A 13,869-nucleotide genomic window follows, 5' to 3' on the forward strand; every position below is an offset into this window, starting at 1 on the left:
GGCATGGACTAGCTAGTTTGGATTAGGCTTCCTATTCCGAACTAGCTGTACACCTCATTCCACAAGGCGTACAGCTAGTTCAGAATAGGAAGCCTAATCTGAACTAGGTAGTCTGTGCCGCGTGTAGCCGCGCGGCACGGGGTCCAAACTAGCCGGCATTTAAAAATGGCACCGGCCGGCATCATGCAAATGAAGCCCGGGAAATTCAAATCCCGGGCTTCATTTGCAAGTGCGAATGACTACATTACCCCCCTAGTTCGAGCTAGGGAGGTAGTGTAGACATACCCTAAGACACAAGAGAACAAGAGGACTCCGAAGCGCGGAGGAGGGCGGGTAATAGAGCATCCACGGGGACACTACCTCAAAGAACATCAATTACTGCACCGAAAGTGAGTAACTTTGTTTTCTTCTTCGGGGATGTCCCCATGGGTGCTCCACTATGGGTGACTGTGTAGCAGTGGTCGCCAGAACGGAAGGAGGGCCAGAGGAGTCCCTATTTATCCGCTGTGGAGAGCCGCAGTCGCCATGGCCCCATCTGAACAAATTCCTAGAGACATAGAGTACTGTTTGGCAAAGGTCTCATGTGACGACCAGGTCACCGTCCTGCAAATATCCCTAAGGGATACTCCCTTAAGGAATGCAGTTGAGGACGCCCTGGCCCTGGTGGAGTGGGCACGTGGTTGGGCGGGGAGGGGTAAGCGTTTTGCTGCATAGGATTGCGTTATGCATGGGGTTATAAGATTCAAAATCCTCTGGGAAGATCAGCGTTGACCCTTGGTCCTATGTGCCAGGGCGACAAATAAATGGTCGGTACGTCTAAAAGGTTTAGTGTGGTCTATGAAAATGCTAAGGCAAGACGGGTGTCCAGGGAGCGTAGGGCCGCTTCTCGTGGTGAGGTATGGGGCTTCGGGAAAAAAGTTGGTAGGATTACTGGTTCATTGACATGAAAGTGGGAGATGATTTTGGGTATGAATTTTGGGCATAGTCTCAGCACTACCCCATCATTTCGGAAAATTGTATATGGTGGTGTAGCCATCATAACGGAAAGCTCGCCCACTCTACGTGCCAATGTTATGGCAAGTAAGAAAATTGTTTTCATAGTGAGGATATGCAAGGGTACGGTCGCCAGAGCCTTGAATGGTGGCCTCATTAGTGCATCAAGGACTATATCCAGGTTCCACACAGGTGGGGCTGGGTCATGCGGCGGGGCCATGTTGGTGAGGCCCTTGAGAAATCTCTTAGTAGTAGGATAGGCGAAGATGGAAATGCCGTCTACTGATGGTGTAAAGGCTGAAATCGCTGCCAAGTGTACTCTGATGGAAGCTAATGCGAGTCCTTTGTCTTTTAGGTGCAACACATAGTCCAGTATGGAGGGGATCGATGGACATGCCGGATCTTGGTGGTTCGTTGTACACCAGGAGGAGAATCTGTGCCACTTATGAAGGTAAGTTTTCTTCGTGGCTCGTCGTCTACTGTGTATAAGGACGTGTTGAACTGGAGCCAAACAGAGGGATTCGAATGGGGTCAACCAGTTAGGAACCATGCTGTCAGGTTGAGGGTGTGTATCTGGGCGTGTTTCAGGCGCCCTCGGTACTGGGTCAGGAGATTTGGGAGGGACGGCAGGTGGATCGGTGCCCATGCGGACAGATGGTGGAGTACCAGAAGTGGATAGCTTCTGTGCATAGGGAACGGGAGCGAGTGCCGCCCTGGCGATTCACATAATACATGGCCGTGATGTTGTCCGTGAGTATCCTCACTGTGGTATTTTGAATGTGGATGAGGAAGGACTTGCATGCGTTGAAAATGGCATGTAGTTGTAAAAGGACGAGCTTCTTGTGGGGACCATTGGCCCTGCACTGAGAGGAGGCCCATGTGAGCTCCCCAGCCCAATAGAGAGGCATCTGTTGTGATCTGGTGGAGGGGTTCTTGTTGATGAAAATGTACCCCTGATAGGAAATTCTTGGGGCTGGTCCACCACAGGAGTGATCGGATAACGGCGGGTGGAGGTGTTACCGGTCTGTGGAGGTTGTATCTGGTGTGGTCGTATACGAGTGTCAGCCAGTACTGAAGGGCACGCAGGTGTAGCCTGACGTGTTTGACCACGTATATTGTGGCGGCCATATGGCCCATCAGTCTCAGGCATGTCATAAGCGAGACAGTGGGGCTGACGGTGATGGTGTGAATGAGGTCCTGGATAGCCTGAAACCTTTGTAAGGGCAGGAAAGCTCTGCCGGCAAGTGAGTCCAGGCGGGCCCCTATGAACTCGATGTTCTGTGTGGGGTGCAAAACGGACTTTTGCTCGTTGAGGAGGAGTCTGAGGGATTGAAAGGCTTGCCTGGTGAGCTGAACCATCTGAGAAACCTCGAGTGCAGAAAGACCCTTGAGTAGGCAATCGTCCAGGTATGGGAAGATGAGTACTCCTTGTCGTCAGAGGAAGGCCGTGACTACCGATAGGACCTTTGAAAATACCCTGGGGGCTGACGATAGCCCGAAGGGAAGGACCTTGTATTAGAAGTGGTCCATTGCCACAACAAAGCGTAAGAATCTCCTGTGAGCTGGATGGATCGGGATGTGAAAATAGGCGTCCTGGAGGTCGAGGGCGGCAAACCAGTCTTGTGGATCTAACATAGGGATTATGGCAGCTAAGGTGGTCATTTTGAATCGTTGTTTCCTGAGGTATTTATTTAAACAGTGGAGGTCTAGGATGGGACGCCAACCTCCGGACCTTTTCTGGGTAAGGAAGTAATGTGAGTAGAAGCCCCTGTTTCTGAAATCGTTTGGGACTGACTCTATGGCACCCAGAGAAAGAAGGCGGTCAACTTTTGCTCGGAGGAGGGCTTCGTGAGAGGGGTCCCTGAAAAGGGACTGTGTGGGAAGGGTGGTGGGTGGAATGGATGTGAAGGGAATAGGGTAGCCAGTTTGGACAATTTCGAGGACCCATCTGTCCGTAGTGATTTTGACCCATTGGTGGAAAAAGGGCCTCAACCGGTGTTGAAAGAGTTGAGTCGAACGATTCATGGTGCTGCCTATGACTGTCTGCTCGCCCCCAACCAAGGCATCAAACCTGTTGCTTGTTGTTGGGAGGCATGTTCGTCCTGCCATTTGGGTTTCAGCATCACTGGGGTCTCTGGCGCGAGCGTTGGTTGTCAAACGACCTCTGCTGCTGGTGTTGCTGCTGCCATTGATGTCTAACGTAGGAGTAGTCGTATCTGCGTTGGTATGGGGAATACTGGCGCCTCCTGAAGGGGGGTGTGTACATCCCCAGTGTTCGGAGGGTTGTTCGGGAGTCTTTAGAGGAGTGTAAGATTGTGTTCGTGTTCTCAGCAAAAAGCTTGTCTTTGTCGAAGGGTAAGTCCTCGACTCTGGCCTGGAGCTCCTTTGGAACTCCCGCCTCTTGAAGATAAAAGGCTCTCCGCATAACGATGGCGGTGGCGGTAGAATGTGCAGCAGTGTCAGCGACGTCCATGGCCATTTTGAGGGACGTTCTTGCTGATGTGTAGCTCTCTTGGATTACTGATTTCAGGGTAGATTTCTTTGAATCTGGAAGATAATCCATGAGGGGGGTGAGACGGGAAAAGGTGTCAAAGGTATGGTTGGATAGATGCACCAAGTAATTGGCGAATCTAAGGAGCAGCGTTGCTGATGTGTAGACCTTTCTGCCCAGAAGATCCAATTTCTTTATGTCCTTGTCGGGGCCCCGTTGTTTGAGGTGTGGGGCTCTAGCTCTCTGTTGGGGTGCGTCAACGACTAAGGAATTAGGTTGCGGATGGGCAAAGAGGAATTCCATGTCCTTTGGGGGCACCAAGTATTTCCTGTCCGCCCATTTGTTAGTTGGAAGAGCCGATGCTGCAGCACGCCATAATTCATCGGTGATTTCCAGGATGCCCTCATCGAGGGGAATGGCCAGGCACGACCCATACTGTGGCTGGAGGTTTCTGAAAAGCTTGTGTTGCTTGTCCTTGAGCTCCTGCAACGGTATCTCCTGTGTGATCACTACTCGTTTAAACAACTCCTGGAATTGACGGAGGTCATCTGGTGGAGAACCCTCGCCTGGCATGACTGCGTCATCTGGCAGGGATGAGTCTGGTATAGAGGTCCCCGGTAGCTGGGACATGAAGAGGGTATGCTCCAATTCTAATGGAGGATGAGATGGTGACGCTGAATGATGCGGAGGAGTAAGGGGAGTCGGAGTTGGAGAGTGCCTGCGTGGGACATAGTCGTAGGTGGATCATGATCGGTAGGAGTACCCGCTGCGGGAATCTCAGGAATAGCGGTCGCTGCAGTGGTATGTGCTATGTCACGGTGAGCATCTGTCATGATAGTGAGAACAATCACGATATCGATAATGGTGTGGAGAGTAAGGTGAACAGGAGCGGATGTCTGATGCCCTGGAAGAAGCAGGAGAACTCTCTGTAGCGACGTCTCTGATGAGAGGGTCCAGCAGCCAAAAATGGGGAAGGCAGTCTGGAAGAAGCATGGGGAGACCTATGCCAGCCGGTAAAGAGATGTGGGGAGCGCGGCACCAGAGGAGAGGGGGATGGTGCCAGGGAGAAGAGACGGGAGCAAGAGCAGCTCCGGTGCGGAGAGATCAAGGGAACAGGGCTCAGAGCTCCTGCTCTTGCGGCGTGCGCTGAAGCGCTAGCTAGCGCTGTGCTGCTCGGTGCCGGCGGCTCGGAGACAGCAGTGATCAGTGCCATGCCCGTGGTAGACCGGGTCGGCACCGTGTACTCTGGCACTGCGCAGTGGTTTGACAGCGGTGCAGGTGCCAGTGCCGTAATGCTTGGCTCCGAGGGAGCTCTCACCGATGGCTCAGCACTCTGTGCAGGCGGCAGAGAGAGAGGCTGAGACAGCTCTGCCTGGGGTGCCGGCGTTTGAGAAGGCTCCCGTTGCCGCTTTGGCTTTTGTACCGTTGAGGTAAGGGACGCAGCTTTGCGGTGCCAGATGTCCCCAGTCTTTCCACCTGACTCTCCCTGCCATGTAAGGCAGTCGGCAGGGATCTAGTAGGGGAGAGTCTAGGCTTTTTTTGAAGCCCCGCAGTCAGGGAGGAAGCCCGTCGCTTGTGGGGCTGTTAGTCAGCATCAGTGTGTTGTGGCTGCGGGGCTTTATCAAAAAGGAGCATTCGGAGGCGCCTCTCCCTGTCCTTTCTAGCCCTGGAAGAGAGTTTGCTGCAGTGGGTACATTTCTGGGGGACATGAGAGTCCCCCAGAAAACGGATGCACTCCAAGTGACCATCGGAGGCCGGCATTGCCTCCTGGCAAGAGCCACATTTTTGGAAGCCGGTAGCTGCCGACATGTTGCTGGTCCCTGAGGCAGTTCTTATGGCCGCAGAAAGACGTCTACTTATCTGGTTGCTGATGTTCTTATATATGTATTTGTGCTATTATTCTGTTAATTTGTCTGGTTTGTTAAGGAGACGCAACTATGTACAAGGAGAGGGACGGGAGAACAGCTGAGAGGTGGAAGGTAAGAACAGTACTGTCAGTGTCTACTCTTCCTTTTGTTTGGCTATTATTATTAATTTTTTTTTTTTAAGAAACAAGGAGAAACAAAAGGGAAATATAGGGAAGGTATATATATACAAGGGGAAACTAGAAGAAGTCAAGTTCAGCAAGTGAGGTGAGGAGCGCAGTTCCAAGCGTCTGCAGTCTGAGGCGGTCTAGAGGAACTGGCAGGAGGCCGGACCGCATACTAGGGAAAAGAGCGTGAAAGCCGAGAGCCCGCGGCACATGCGCGGTCTGGCTGAATACTGCTTCTCACAAGCTTCCATCTGCGGCGCCGAGGCAAGCCCAGCACCCCACAATAGAGCACCCATGGGGACATCCCCGAAGAATTATTGATCACCTTGCTCTACACATGCTCTATATGATCTACAACATATTTGAAGACTATTTCAGGTTTTCCCTCAGTCTTCTTTTCTTAAGACTAATAAAATCTGAGTTTAACATTTTTCTAATAGGTCAAGTTATCTAAACTTTTTACTATTTTTGTTGTTCTCATGTAGACTCTCTCCAGTTTGTCAACTTGTTTCTTAAGTTGTAGTACACTGGATACACTACTCTAGTTGAGGCCTCTCCTGTGTTCAGTATAGAAGAACAATTAACTCTTGTGTCATACTGGATACTTCTTTGAATACACCTTGAATTATATTAGCTCTTTTTCAGTTGCATCATACTGTCAGCTCATGTTGAATTTGTGATCCACAATAACCCCCAGAACCTTTTCAGCTGTAGTAATGCCTAAACAGTTATTTCCCATTTTGTATGTTTGTTAAGAGACTGAAGCTAGACCTATCTGCTAGGTGTTTTTAAAGTTTGAGGGAAGGGATGTGCTGTATTAACAACTTTCTCTTTAAGTATCTACATGGAGGATGTCTACATTCTCACTTTACTCACCTTACAGGGACTTCACCTTAGAAAGAATGACCAAACTTCAGGTTGGAATTTGGGGGGAGGGATAGCTCAGTGGTTTGAGTATTGGCCTGCTAAACCCAGGGTTGTGAGTTCAATCCTTGCAGAAGCCATTTGGGGCAAAAATTCATCAGGGATAGTACTTGGTCCTGCTGTGAAGGCAGGGGACTGGACTCAATGACCTTTCAAGGTCCCTTCCAGTTCTAGGAGATAGGCAATCTCCATTATTTAAAAAAAAAAGGTTGTGGAACTCACTTTCCCTAAACATGTCTTAGCTCATTACATCCCAGTTTCAAAGACACTGGAAATATACAACATTTCTGTAGAACAAAACATACTTCCACAGACATGCCAAGTTTTTATTATTTTATTTGGATCTTTTAATACATTTTTTAGATGAATTTGACTGTTTGTTAAAATGTTCAAGTGTTTGCAAGGACCACAGAGTCTTATAGAGGAAAATTTATCAAACACACATTTTTGCTTTCTTTTTGTACTTGCATATAAGAAAAGTGAGACTTATTTATAATTTTTTAAATATTTTAAGTTAGTAAGTTAAAACCTGTTTGTAAAATGATTATTAAAAGCCAAAAAAAGTCTGGCATATTTTCTTAAAAAATGTTCTCTACATCAGAGACAGCTTAATACTATTTAGGGCAGGGCTACTGAACACATGGCCCATGGGCTACATGCAGCCCGCGGCCTATTTATTTATGGCCCGCAATGCGGTTTGGGTTTATGTGGGGCTCAATACTGGGTGGGATCATTTGAACATGGCATCCACTGGGAACACGCTCCACAACGGTAATGTGTCTCCTAGGTGGAGTGAGCATTGTAAAATGCAAGTGAATGGGCTGGCTGGAACAGATGGGTATAGGGTGTCGGCATTTCTAGCCCCCAGGGAGGTGAAGCTGGGAAAGCCAGGGCATTGTGGGAAGTGCTGGCTGCTTAGCCTTGTGGGCAGAGCCTGAGAGGTGTTGACTGGCTTATACTGGCCACGGTTAGATCCGGCTCCATGGTTTAAGGCTTAATCTTTGTATTCATGCCCATCAGTGTGAAAGAAGCTATTTGCATATACATATATATATATATATATATATATATATATATATATATATATATGCAATCACACTTAAGTTGTGGCCCTCAGCATGTGCTGTGAGTATCATTGTAGTCCCCGGGACTTCCAAAGCTGAGTAGCCCTGATTTAGGATATGTCTACACAGATATCCCAATATAGCTACCCCACGTCTTTTGAATGAATCCGTTATTTCGAAATATAGTGGATGCACTATTTCACCATCCCTGTAAACCTCACTGTATGAGGAGTAAGGGATGGCTTAAAATAGCGCTGTATTTTGAAATTTGGCACTGTGTACACAGTGCCAAGTGATGAAATAATTTATTTTAAAATAGACTTAAAATAAGCTACGCAATTTGTGTAGCACAAATTGCGTAGCTTATTTCGAGTTTCAGGTGCTGGGTAGACACACCCTTAATGTTGTTGGTGTGATAACAACAGGACCATAAAACCCAAACAATTTCCCCCCATATGTTTCCAGTTTTCCATATACACATTTTATATGTAATGAGCTACTCTGCCCTTTTCTCAGTTCAAATGATCTCCCTCTCCTTTTACAACATTTTGTACTTCAGTGTGTGTAAATAAGAGATGATCAATTAGCTATAGACAAGGTAAATTTTGCACAGATAACCTAAAATGTTATTTCCTACCTCCTTTAGAGTGCTTGACCATGCAACCTTAAAGTTCTTTTAACATAGATATTTGTAATTCATTTTCTAACATTTTAAATTGCAAACTCAAAAAAAAAATTAAATTTCATTATTGTGACAGACTCAGACCAGCCGTCTGCCACTCATGGTGTAGAGAATACATGTTAGAGCTTAGGTAAACAACTTTCTCTTCCCTGAGTAAAAAAAAGGGGGTCAAAGCCTAAGTCCAGCATAATCAGGGAGGCACCTGGAGTCAACTGGAACTTGCAAGAAGCCAAAGGCTAATTAAACATCTGCAGCCAATTAAGTTCTGTGTGCTGCTTTAAAAGGGCTCCCCCCAAGCAAGGAAAGGGGAAGGAAAAGAGTGAAGGACAAGAAGGAGGAAATGTTGTGTGCAGGAGCTATGTAGGTATGAGCAGAGAACTGAGAAGCAGGTAATGGGAGGGATTTTTTTGGTGAAGTGGCCCAGGGAAAAGCTGCCAGATTGAGAGCAGCAGTAACCTTACCTGTTGCTGCTGCCTTAGGGTCCCTGGGCTGGAACCTGAACTAGTGGGTAGGCCTGGATTCCCCTCAACCTCCCCACACCATCTCAACCACTGCCTTGAGAAGGGAGATGAGGACTCCAGAGGGGATTTTACCCCAAACTTATGAATTAGCCTGTGATGAGTATGGCTCAGTAGGCTGTGACTCCTGACTCTATTAAAAAGAAGAGACCGTGTGGAAGGTCTACAGCGAGTCTCTGAAGTTAACACTTGAGCCAGTAGCTCAAGACCTATGGGAAATAATTGGAGCTTTGCCACAACTGATGTCAGCAGTGAGATCATTCACAATGGGGCAGAAGAAAGAGGGTGAAGGAAATAAACATAAACAAACAAAGAAAACAAACAAAAAAAGAATACCAGGGTATTGATTTTTATTCTCGTGCTTAATTGGGTTAGAGTCTTTCACAACAATGGAGAACTTAGTGAGAGCACTGATGCAGGCCACCGCATCCCAAAAAGAGGCCACACAGATATAGGGGTCGGCATGCCAAGAGGAGATACACCTATAGCAGAAGACTAACCTTAATGAGCTAAATCTAGCTATAGCCATAAAGGGTAACAAGATGTTCTACACATATATTAAGGAAACAGGAAGATCAAGGACAGGGTGGGCCCAAGGCTCAGTGAAGAGGGAGAAACAATAACAGGAAACTTGGAAATGGCAGAGGGGCTTAATGACTTATTTGTTTCAGTTCTCATCAAGAAATGGATGGTGATGGGATGCCTAACATAGTGAATGCTAGTGCAAATGGGGTAGGTTTAGAAGTTAAATAAAAGGACAAATTAAAAATGAATTAGAAAAGTTAGAGGTCTTCAAGTCACCAGGGCCTGATGAAATGCATCCTAGAATATTCAAGGAACTAACAGAGGAGGTATCTGAGACATTAGCTATCGTCTCTGAAAAATCATGGAAGTCGGGAGACATTCCAGAAGACTGGAAAAGGGCAAATATAAAAAGGGAAATAAGAACAATCCAGGAAACTACAGACCACTCAGTTTAACTTCTGTGCCAGGGAAGATAATGGAACAAGTCATTAAGGAATCTATCTGCAAACATCTGGAAGATAATAAGGTGATAGGTAACAGCCAGTATGGATTTGTAAAGAACAAATCATGTTTGATAGCTTTCTTTAAGGGTATGTCTACACAGCAAAGTTATTTTGAAATAATAGCCATTATTTCGAAATAACTTTACTAGCATCTACACAGACAAACCGCTGTTTCGAAATTATTTTGAAATAGCGGAGCACTTATTTTGAATGTGGTAAACCTCATTCCACAAGGAATAACGCCAAATTTGAAACCGCTATTTCGAAATAAGTGCTGTGTAGACACTTATTTCAAAATAGGGGGCCTTCAGCCTTCCCAGGTGCCCTGGTGGCCACTCCAGACTCAACCAAGAACACTCCTCTCCCTCTGGTTGACTCTGGCCACAGTGTCTCTGCCAGCTCCAAGCCCGCCAGTCCAGAGCCAGCAGTCACTGCCCCTGACCCAGTGGCCCCAAAACATGAGCCAGCAAGCCACTGAGCTCTCTGCCGCTCCCCAGGAGCAGTATGCCAGCTCCCAGGAGCCTGCCAGGGCCCGGAGAAGGTGGGAGCCTTCCTGGTCCAGGGTAGAGATCATGGACCTTATTCAGGTTTGGGGGGGATGCCCCCAACATCCAAGATCTCTGCACTAAACGGAGGAACGTGGCCGTCTATGGCAGGATACCTGCCAGCCTGGCCACCAAAGGCCACATGTGAACCCAGGTGCAGGTTTGCATGAAAATCAAGTTGGTCCAGAGAGACCCCCAACCCGGCGCCCTGAGCTTCCCCTCTTCCTCCTTCCCCTTGCTTCCCCCTTCCAGCTCCCTTTTCCCAGGTTTCCTGCTCCCCTCTCCCACCCTCTCTCCTCTCCTCTCCCGCCTTTCCTCAGTCTCACCAGAGTTTCATTCCCTCCCCCGCTCCAGTTTTGTTAAATAAAGAGAGTTTGTGTTCATGAAAATACATGTATTTTATTTGACATCAGGAGAGGGACTGGGGGGGGGGGGGGTAAGTGGAAGGACGTGAGGGAGGAATGAGGAACAAGCCCCCACTGGGGCAGACCAGGGAGGCTCTTAGTAGTGCTCCTCAGGGCAGAAGCTCTCCCGCAGGGCCTCCTGGATACTGACAGCTCCCCTGATGGACCTCCCGGATGGCAACCTGCAGGAAGTGCAGCCAGGCTTGCAGCAACGCGTCCACGAGAAGCACCAGAGTGCCCAGGGGCAGCTCTGGCTCCATGTTGCAGAGTGCAGTGGTGTCCCGAGTGAGGGGAACCAGAGCATGCAGAGACAAAATGCTTTGCTGTCCCTCACTGAGGTAGGTAAGCAAGCAGGGAAAGCTGAGAACTGGCTGTCCGGGGGGGGTTCCTTTAAAAACAGACCTTAGAAAGCCTTAGGCAGCAGCCACACAAAGTAACTCCTGATATGATGCCCTGCCAGACCTGGTTCTGGCCAGCCTTAAATGTGATTCAGTGTCCACTCAGTGTGGACGCGCTATTTCAAAATAGCAAAAAGCATTTCGAAATGCATTTTGTGTGTAGATGCGTTATTTCGAAATAAGTTATTTCGAAATAACTCTGTAGTGTAGACATACCCTAATACAATATCAAGCCTTGTGGATAAAGAAGAAGCAGTGGACATGGTATACCTAGACTTTAGTAAGGCATTTGACACAGTCTCGTGTGACCTTCTTATAAATAGACTAGGGAAATGCAACCTAGGTGGGTGCATAACAGGCTGGATAACTGTTCTCAGAGGGTATGTCTACACTACCCCGCTAGTTCGAACTAGCGGGGTAATGTATGCATACCGCACTTGCTAATGAAGCCCGGGATTTGAATTTCCCGGGCTTCATTAGCATAAGCGGGGAGCCGCCATTTTTAAATCCCCGCTGCTTCGAACCCCGTGTAGCGCGGCTACACGGGGCTCGAACTAGGTAGTTCGGACTAGGGTCCTATTCCGAACTACCGGTACTCCTCGTGAAACGAGGTGTACCGGTAGTTCGGAATAGGCACCCTAGTCCGAACTACCTAGTTCGAGCCCCGTGTAGCCGCGCTACACGGGGTTCGAAGCAGCGGGGATTTAAAAATGGCGGCTCCCCGCTTATGCTAATGAAGCCCGGGAAATTCAAATCCCGGGCTTCATTAGCAAGTGCGGTATGCATACATTACCCCGCTAGTTCGAACTAGCGGGGTAGTGTAGACATACCCAGAGAGTAGTTATTAGAGGTTCACAATCCTGGTGGAAGGGCATAACAAGAGGGTATCCGAAGGCATAGAGAGCATGATTAAGTTTGCAGATGATACCAAGCAGGGAGGGGTTGCAAGTGCTTTGGAGGATAGGGTCAAATTCAAAATGATCTAGACAACCTAGAGAAATGGTCTGAGGTAAACACGATGAAGTTTAATAAGGACAAATGCAAAGTACTCCACTTAGGAAGGAACAATCTATTTCATACATACAGAATGGGAAGCGACTGTCTAGGAAGGAGTACTGCAGAAATGAGTCCACAGTGTGACCCTGTTGGGAAAAAAAGCAAACATGATTCTGGGATGCATTAACAGGAATGTTGTGAGCAAGACATGAGAAGTCATTCTTCTGCTCTACTCTGTGCTGATTAGGCCTTATTGGAGTATTGTGTCCATTTCTGGGCACCACATTTCAAGAAAGATGTGGAGAAATTGGAGAAGGTCCAGAGAAGAGCAACAAAAATTATTAAAAGTCTAGAAAACATGACTTACAAGGGGAGACTAAAAGAACTGGGCTTTAGTATAGAAAAGAGAAGACTAAGAGGGGACATGATAGCGGTTTTCAGGTATCTAAAAGGATGTTACAAGGAGGAGGGAGAAAAATTATTCTCCTTGCCCTCTGAGGATACGACAAGAAGCAATGGGCTTAAATTGCAGCAAGAGAGGTTTAGATTGGACATCAGAAAAAACTTCCTAACTGTCAGGGTGGTTAAACACTGGAACAAATTGCCTAGGGGGATTATGGAATCTTCATCACTAGAGATATTTAAGAGCAGGTTAGACCAGTGTTTCTCAACTTTTTTTTAAATAAAGTACCCCCTTTTTTAAAAAAAAATATAAGTACCCCCAGTACCTACCGTTTTCAGACACACACAAATTTTTTTCTACTATTGCAACACATTTATTTAAACAACTTAATTGTAGCTGGGCAGGCAATGACATTTTTGGTTTTAAAAAGTACAAAAATAATAAATCACTGCAAAACTTGAAACAAAAATTCATTTTTCTCCAAATTTCAGTTGTCTTGACATACCCCCCAGACTTCTCTCGAGTACCACTAAGGTTACTCGTATCACTAATTGAGAAACACTGGGTTAGACAGACACCTGTCAAGGATGATCTAGACAGTGCTTGGTCCTGCTGTGAGTAGGGATGTAAGTGACTAGATGACTAGTTGACTATCCAATAGGCAAATGCTTATCGGGTAGTCGAGTAGGAACTCAACTAGTTGCTTCCCCTCCCCCTTGTTGCCTCTATGGATATGTCTAGACTGCATTCCTCTGTCGGCAGAGGGATGCAGATTAGGCAGGTCGACATTGCAGATGAGGCAGGTATTTAAATATCCCATGCCTAATTTGCATAAAAATGACCACCATGTTTTGCCGACTCAGCACTTTGTCGGCAAAAAGCGGCAGTCTAGAGGGGGATCTGTCGAGAAAGAAGGCCTTTTTCGACAGATCCTGTTAACCTCCTTGCAGGAGGCATAAGGGATCTGTCGAAAAAGGCTTTCTTTCTCGATAGATCCCCCTCTAGACTGCCGCTTTTTGCCAACAAAGTGCTAAATCGGCAAAACATGGAGGCCATTTTTATGCAAATTAGGTATGGGATATTTAAATACCTGCCTCATTTGCAATGTCGACTTGCCTAATCTGCATCCCTCTGCCGACAGAGGGATGCAGTCTAGACATACTCTAAGAGGGTATGTCTACACTACCACCCTAGTTCGAACTAGGGTGGTAGTGTAGACATACCCAGAGAGAGAGAGGCAGCAAGGGACGGCATGAGCCGGTGCTGGGGGGAGCTGGCTTAAAAGCCACCCACCCCCAGCATCATCTCTGCGGGCGGTAGAGGGGGGAAAGGGTATCAGGGAGCAGTGGCTCCTGTATATTTCAAAGGGAGAGGCAGAGGGAACCGCTGTG

The 13,869-nt window shown here is 47.4% G+C and overlaps 2 protein-coding genes across 6 annotated transcripts in view; one reads left to right on the top strand and one right to left on the bottom strand.

The window, feature by feature from the left end:
- Nucleotides 1-13,869, bottom strand: part of DCDC1 (doublecortin domain containing 1) — a 604,418-nt gene that overhangs the window by 565,748 nt on the left and 24,801 nt on the right. The window lies entirely within an intron of this gene.
- The window catches only part of DNAJC24 (DnaJ heat shock protein family (Hsp40) member C24), a 128,075-nt gene that overhangs the window by 19,740 nt on the left and 94,466 nt on the right, over nt 1-13,869 (top strand). The window contains exons 3-4 of one of the 2 annotated variants that reach the window (XM_075927801.1): nt 1,349-1,444; nt 5,411-5,463. Coding sequence is in view for 1 of the 2 variants with exons in the window: in XM_014576424.3 (XP_014431910.1) it covers nt 1,381-1,444 (64 nt within the window). In the remaining variant the exon portion in view is untranslated. The remainder of the gene's footprint in view (nt 1-1,348; nt 1,445-5,410; nt 5,464-13,869) is intronic. The other variant, XM_014576424.3, reaches the window with a different exon arrangement.

Source organism: Pelodiscus sinensis, chromosome 4 (assembly GCF_049634645.1).
Source record: "Pelodiscus sinensis isolate JC-2024 chromosome 4, ASM4963464v1, whole genome shotgun sequence".
In the NCBI taxonomy this organism is placed as follows: domain Eukaryota; kingdom Metazoa; phylum Chordata; order Testudines; family Trionychidae; genus Pelodiscus; species Pelodiscus sinensis.